Here is a 6,821-nt window from a genome sequence, read left to right as displayed (position 1 = left end):
ACAGATGTATGCGGACATAAATCCCTGCCACTGGAAGCCCAGGCTGGCCCCCGGGCCCAAGAGCACAACTCCATGACCCCCAGAAAGGAGCCAGGCCGCTGCTGTGCGTGCAGCCCAGGTACCCCGATGGCACTGGAGACCCGGGCTGCATGCTGGAAAGGGAGGCAGGTGGGGAGAGAGGGAAGCTTGCCCATCAAGCCCAGGCCTTCTTGGGCCTGGGGGCCAACTGTCCAGCTTTATCCCCACCCCTCCTTGGGCCTGATACCACATCTGTGAAATGCAGTCCTGGGACTGCCTCCTGAGTTCTCCCTGTTAAAGAATGTTACTGAAGACAGCACCCAACAGCCTCCTTAGCACCCTTATCTGCTCTTCCTGTCACCTGGTCCCCATGCCCTGCACCCCAGCCAACCACCAGCGAAAACATCAGTGAATGGGGCTGAAGCCCAGGGGAATTCAAAAGGAAGTGGAGGTCACACGCCGGTGGGGGGCTGTCCAAGACATAGGGCCTGCCGGGTGGGCCGTCCCAGGACAAAAGCACAGATAACCACAGCTCCACTGCATGGCAGACGGAAAGTGAAAGTTGCTCAGTCCTGTCCGACTCTTTGCGACCCCATGGACTATACAGTCCATGGAATTCTCTAGGCCAGAATACTGGAGTGGGCAGCCTTTCCCTTCTCCAGAGGATCTTCCCAACCCAGCGATCAAACCCAGGTCTCCTGCACTGCAGGTGGATTCTTTACCAGCTGAGCCACAAGGGAAGCCCACGTGGCAGACGGAAATGGAGGGGAAAGAAAATAAACACACACTTTCTGAGCGCGTCTGTCAGCTTTTGTTGGTTTCGTTTTGTTTTGAACACTAAGATTTATTTTAAAACAGCACACAGACTCCTGCGGGGCTGGGCCAGGCCAGGCTGGTGACTGGGCCCGAAGTCTCTGGAGAGCCTGGACCCCACCCACGGCGGCTGCCAGGAAAGGAGACCCTGGCCCAGGCGGCACGGCCCAAGCTTCAGGCAAGCGTGGTGGCTCGGTGGCCCCCAGGCCCCGTCCCGTGGCCGGCGGCGGCGACACCAGAGGGTGAGGGCGGGGGAGGCGGCCGGGAGCTCAACTAGGGAACACAGCAGCTTTAGGAACGCCGGTGACTCTGCCAGGCTCGCCGAAACCAGGCTCTTTGGAAAACAACCTCATCTTTGGGAGAACACCTCCTGGCTTAGGTCTCTCCTCTCAATTTCCCTTTTACTTCTCAAAAGTTTAAAAACAAAAACAAAAACAAAAAAGAAAGCAAGAAACACACATTTTTCGGGAGAAGGTGCTGTTGTTCACACGCCCAGAGCTCCGCCAGCTGCACTCTCACTGTACCCGCTCGGTAAAGTTCTCGGGGAAGACGCCCCGGCATTTCTCCAGCTCCTTGTGCTGGTTCCAGTCACTCTCCTTCACGCCCATGAGCCAGCCTTCATCCTAAGGGGAAGCGAGCAAGGTTGCAGGGGGAGGAGGGCATTCACACCTACAGGCTGGGCCCTCCTTCTGCCGGCTGTTTCTCCTAGGCTGTCAGACCCGCCTTGGGACTTTAAGACCCAGACTGACACCTCCTACCCCAGGAGCCATCCCGGCCTTCAGCAGGCAGATTTAACTCTTTGTTGTTTGGTGAGTCCTCCTCACTGCAGAAAGACAGCTTGACTGCCGCCCTGGTCCAAACGCCTCTAAACAACTCCCTCAGTCCCCACCACTGAGCTTCTCACTGGCCGGTGCGCACAGAGGACATCACCAAGGAGCATATCAGCTGTCCTTCCGGCCTTCTACAAACAATGCACTGAGCACTTAAAAGCTTCTAGAGTGACCTGAGGTGTTCCACCAAGGCCTCCAAGCTGAACCTGACCTTTGCTTTAATACTGACCCCTCACAGGGATCATCCAAGCCCTGACAAGCCTTGACCCTGGGCCTGCGGCGACCACACACCCTGCCTGAAGCCAAGGCCATTGCTGCGCCTGCAGCTGGGCCATCCCTGGGACCTACCCACATGATTACCTGCCTTGTCTGACACCCTATGTGGGTCCTACGTGAGGCGCGTCTACCATCACAGACGGTTCCCGCTGTGTGCTAGGGGACCAGGACTCTGCTCCTGAGAACCCCACCCAGCCCAGGGCTGGCCCGTCAGGGAGATCAGCGGAGACCTGGGGCTTTAGGAGAAGTAACTAATTCAGCACCAGGCCCAGGAAAGCCTTCTTATTCAAACCCTCCAGCCCACGGTGGGCTCAAAAAGTACCTAGTAGCCTCAAGTTCCAGCCCAGGACGCCTCAGCCAGACTGGCCTCAATCCACACCCGGCCCTCCTCCCCGACTCAGTCACTCTGATAATTAGATCACACAGACGTGTTGGCGACAAAGGCTTAGGAATCCCGCCAGGTCTGCTCCGCACCATGGCTGCCCCCTGGGTATCCACAAGGGCGCCCGCACGGCACCGTCAATGCCCCACAGTCAAGGGCTCCTGCTGAGGGGCCACGGCAACCTGAACTAAGCAGCCTGCCCGGCACCTAGTGGGGGCACTTCTGTCCCACGCTGAGCCTCCCAGGATCGGTGGGACCCACTCTGAGGACGTTCACTAACAAAGTAAGGCCGCAGCAGAAGCATCTGGGATGCTTCGGGGTGAGGACCAGCTGGGGACAGGGCTGGAGACTCAGGCGTCTCTCCCTGTGGGCAGGGACGTGTGCGGTCTTTGTGGACGGGGCAGGGCCAGCCTGGGGGGTGGCACCCAGGGCCAGTGGGAGGCTGCAGAGCAGGCTGGGGGGGGTGGGGGAGGCCCATGGAGAGGCAGCCAGGGGTCCTGTCCTGGATGAGAGAGACTGCGGAGGGGCAGGGAAGGGAGAAGATGACGAAGGAACTGAGATGCGGAGAGCCCAGGGGAAGGCAGACCGAGCCTGAGGAGAGGAGGAAGCAGGAAGCAGGAAGTAAGAGACTGAGGTGGGAAGAAGAGTGAACAGCCAAGGGGAGCCCTGAGGGCCGCAGGGATGGAAGGGAAGGAAATGCTCGGTGGTGGGCAGAGGCCACGGGTTGGCAGGCGGGGCTCTGCTGCCCCCTGCTGGCCGCCGTGCCTCCCGCAGAGCCGGCCTCACCTGCTCCTCCGGGTTCTGGAAGGGGATCACCAGCACCACGTCCCCAGCCTTGAGCTGCAGCTCGTCCGTGTCAGTGGCCGTGTAGTCGTGCTGGGCCTGCACCTGCAGAGGGTGGGGGAGAGCTGACACCCCCTCCCTCAGCGACCTTTGCCCCCACTGCAGTCCCATGGGCACCGGGAGCAAGTGAATGCAGCAGGAACAGGGCTGGGACACCACCTCACACCTGGGGAGCGGGGGGTGGTGGGGGGAGAGGCGTGGGATGGGCGTGGGCCACCCCCACAGCCCAGGGCCCAAGGAGATCGCAGGTCAGCAGGCCAGACTCACCTTGAACATGAACCCCGGGGGCAGGTCCAGACGTCCTGCCCCACTGCCGCTCTCCACCGTGCCATTCACTGTTGCCGAGAAGGTCTCCACGACCACCGCAGGGAGAGAGCTCTGGCGGGGGAGGAGAGCAGGTCAGTGACACGGGGAGGGGGTCCCAGAGGGTGGGCCGCGCTGGCAGAGGAGGGGGGTGTCTGCGCCTGATGCCAAGCCAGCGGGCCTCCAGGTTCCTCGACAGGAACTGTGACCTGGACCAGCACAGAGCAAGACACAGGCTAGGGAGCCGCAAGCGGCAGGGAGGAATCACAGGGCCTGGGTCCCTGGCATCTTACGGAGGCTGCTTCACTTGCGGTCGTCTCCCCAGGCTCCTGGGCTCCAGCCGCCTCCGAGGCCTCCGCTGGCTGCAACATAAATGCCATGTGGGGTCAGACGCAAGACAGGCGTGCCGGCCAGAACAAGGAGACGTTGCAGAGGGCCAGTGCCTCTGTCCAGTACAGGGAGCCCCGGAAGGAAAGGCCCTGGGCATGGGAAGCAGCTGGAGAAGGTGCTGGCAGGCACACAGACCCCGGACCCCAAGTGACGAGCTGCTGAGAAGCCCAGCACAGGCCCCTGGGCCCCCTCACAGGCTCTGCCTTCTAAGCTCAAACCCTGGTCGAGCCTCGGCTTCCTTCCTCCCATCTGCTCAGCCCCACTGGCCCCTCACAGGTGGCTCCCACGGTGAGGGCCCAGGCAGGGCACCGCGGACACTGCTTGGCTGCAGTCAGGCCGACCTGGGTCTGCCCTGAGACTCAGCCACGTCTGAGTTCTGGGAGCAATCACTCAACCCTCCTGGGCCCCAGGAGGCAATGTCTAGGTTAGGCTGAAGATTCAAGGAGAATTCTGGAAAGTGCCCACTGTAAACCAGGAGGCCATCTCAACACACCTCCCTCCCACCGCGGGGGCCCTGAACTGGGAGGCTGCTGCTGGCCAGCAGACGAGGGCTGAGCGGATCTGCGCCCCTCCGGCACTAGAGACAGACAAACCCTGTGCAGGGGCCTCCTGGCTAAAGGCTCGCCCTCAGTCCCACCGTGACCCCTCCTGTGCCCCTTCCTCCGGCCTCTTCCTCCATGCTACACCCCCAAGAGGCAGGGAGGGTGGGGACGCTGACAGGGCACTTACTTGGGCAGGCCCCGGCTCGGCCGTCTGGCTGGGCCAGGCCACAGCAAAGGTGCCCTCGGCAGCGCTGGGCTCCCCGGAAGGCAAGCTGCCAGCTGGACTCTCTGTGGGCTAGTGACAGGCCAGCGCGGGGAACGGGGAGGGAGGGCCGGGGCCGGCGGGGGGAGGTGTCGGGCGGGGCAGGAGACAAGAGAAGAAGGTGGTGAGCCGCCAGCCTGGGCCAGCTGAGTGCCCAGAGGGCAGGGAGGTGTGGATGCCGCAGCAGCGCAGCCCCTGCCAGGGAAGCGGCGCTGCCTGCCAGCGCCAGACTTCCTCGGGCCTCCTCCAGTGGAGCTTCGCAAGCCCCAGGCCTGGGCTGCCGGCACCTTCACGCCAGCCCCTCCTGCTCCTGCAGGAGCTCCATCGCCGGCTGCGGGGCGTCCCCTGCCCCCCGAGTCTCCGTCCCTGAGCCCCCAGGTGACGACGGCCCCCAGTCCAGCCTCAGGCCGCTTGTCCTGCTCCTCGAGTCGCCACCCCTCTCTCCTGTGTCCCACCAGCTCACTAGTCCCACTGCCCTGAGGGGCCTCTGCTGACAGAAAACCCCTCCACCCCGAGGTCCCCCTGCTCCCCAGACCTGGGCCCAGTACAGGGACACCCCATCCACCCTGGGGACCAGCTGGTCACTGTCTAGGGCCATTCACAGCCCCTGAAAACTGGGCTGCACCCTGGGGAACTCTTCAGAGGCTGAACTGAGGAGCCCTTTCCCAAAGGGCCTGGCTGAAGGCGCAGGCTCCCTAACAGCGGGAGGCGCGGCCGTGCGCGCGCGTGCACCTGCGAACGGTGCAGCACGCGGTGGGCGGGGCCGCACACACAGCACAGCGGCTCCCCTGCGGGGCAGGCACAGCGCCAGCACAGCTTACCTCCCAGAGGTCCCATGGAATCGACTGAGCGCAGAGAGGGGAGAAGGACAGTTAGCACGGAGGTTAGAGACAGGCAGGCAAACAGTCCCCAGGCCCACCCCAGGCCCATGCCAGGGCCCTCGAGCCCAATAGGTGTGGGGCAGAGCAGAACTAGGCTCTGAGGCCTCCAGAGGACCGAGTCCTGGACACCTTCAGGAGACGGAGACCACAGGCCAGGGCACACCCACATCCAGGGCTGCCACGGAGAGAGGAACGGGGTGCTCAGACGGATGGACTATGTGAGCTGCCAGGCGGGTATGCAGCTGACCTCCTGAGGGGTCTCTCATTGACCTGTGGTCAGGACCAAGGGAGGTGACAAGAGCAGGGACCAGGGCTCCAGGGGAAGGCAGGTGAGTGGGAGGAGAGCCGGGGACCCCAAAACCCCCAAAGGAGGTTGGTGGGCAGACATGAACCCAGGCCCCAGTGCCCAGAGGCCAGTGGGCCCATGGGCGGTGGTGGGCTCACACCAACCTGACCAGAGGGCGTGGGCGCCTTCACAGGGCTTGCCACAGGCGGGAGGGGGTCAAAGTCCAGGTCCAGCAGACTGGCCTGCTCCGAGAAAGGCCCCGGGGCCTCAAACTTGGCAGCAGTGGCAGAGAGGAAGGCGGTTAGTGACGGGCAGCAAGCGCTCAGCCAGGACACGCACAGCAGGCTCCTCTCCCAGACACACCCACCGACACAAGGGCAGGCCCGTCCCACACACCTGGCACCGGCCCCACCCTCACAAGGACACACCTGGGGCCAGCTCAGCCCTCACTCAGCTGGGCAGCCACCCCCAGACCAATGCCCAGCCTCCAACGCTCTCCATCCCACAGGCCGAGGAGATGTCCCAGTGCGCGCGCCCAACAACTCCCCTGATCTCGTGTTCCTTCCAGCAGCGGCCCAGCCACGGTGCGGGCTGGACAAGACCACACAGCGACAAGAGCACGCAGCCCCTCTGGCTCAGAGGAGCCCTACAGAGGCACGGGCTGTCCCAGATGGACAGGTGGTCCCTCAGTGACCCCCACCCCAGCCAGTTCAGGGCCCACCAAGCCAGCACACCGTGCCCGGGAGCCCCATCGTAAACACAGGGGTCCCCAACACGGGAGCACCTGTGTTCACAGTGCAGGGCCCTCTCCAGCACCCCACGGTCCCTTCAGCAGGGCTGAGCGCAGCCCAGGGATGTGCATGGAGCAGGCACGGCCCCCAGGAGACCGCAGCGCAGTGGCACTGCCCACTGTGAGAAGCCAGCTGCTTAGTAAGCAGGGCCAGACGACCACGGAAGACGTCTTCCCAGAGCCGGCCCCGGTCCAGTGGACACAC

General features: G+C 63.5%; 1 protein-coding gene across 10 annotated transcripts in view; it reads right to left on the bottom strand.

The window, feature by feature from the left end:
• Nucleotides 1-822: 822 nt before the first annotated feature.
• Nucleotides 823-6,821, bottom strand: part of BIN1 (bridging integrator 1) — a 57,091-nt gene continuing 51,092 nt past the window's right edge. For 4 of the 10 annotated variants that reach the window (XM_055571911.1, XM_055571910.1, XM_055571913.1 and 1 more), the window contains 5 exons: nt 4,585-4,692; nt 3,759-3,827; nt 3,430-3,540; nt 3,106-3,207; nt 823-1,454 (listed from right to left, as the gene is read on the bottom strand). In XM_055571911.1, coding sequence (XP_055427886.1) covers nt 1,347-1,454; nt 3,106-3,207; nt 3,430-3,540; nt 3,759-3,827; nt 4,585-4,692 — 498 coding nt within the window. In that variant the 3' untranslated portion in view covers nt 823-1,346. Of the gene's footprint in view, nt 1,455-3,105; nt 3,208-3,429; nt 3,541-3,758; nt 3,828-4,584; nt 4,693-5,480; nt 5,505-5,990; nt 6,099-6,821 lie in introns of all 10 variants that reach the window. The other 6 variants (XM_055571918.1, XM_055571919.1, XM_055571915.1 and 3 more) reach the window with 3 other exon arrangements.

Source organism: Bubalus kerabau, chromosome 3, assembly GCF_029407905.1.
Source record: "Bubalus kerabau isolate K-KA32 ecotype Philippines breed swamp buffalo chromosome 3, PCC_UOA_SB_1v2, whole genome shotgun sequence".
Classification (NCBI taxonomy): domain Eukaryota; kingdom Metazoa; phylum Chordata; class Mammalia; order Artiodactyla; family Bovidae; genus Bubalus; species Bubalus kerabau.
Note: the sequence above shows the minus strand (reverse complement) of the source record. Positions and strands in the feature narration are given on the sequence as shown.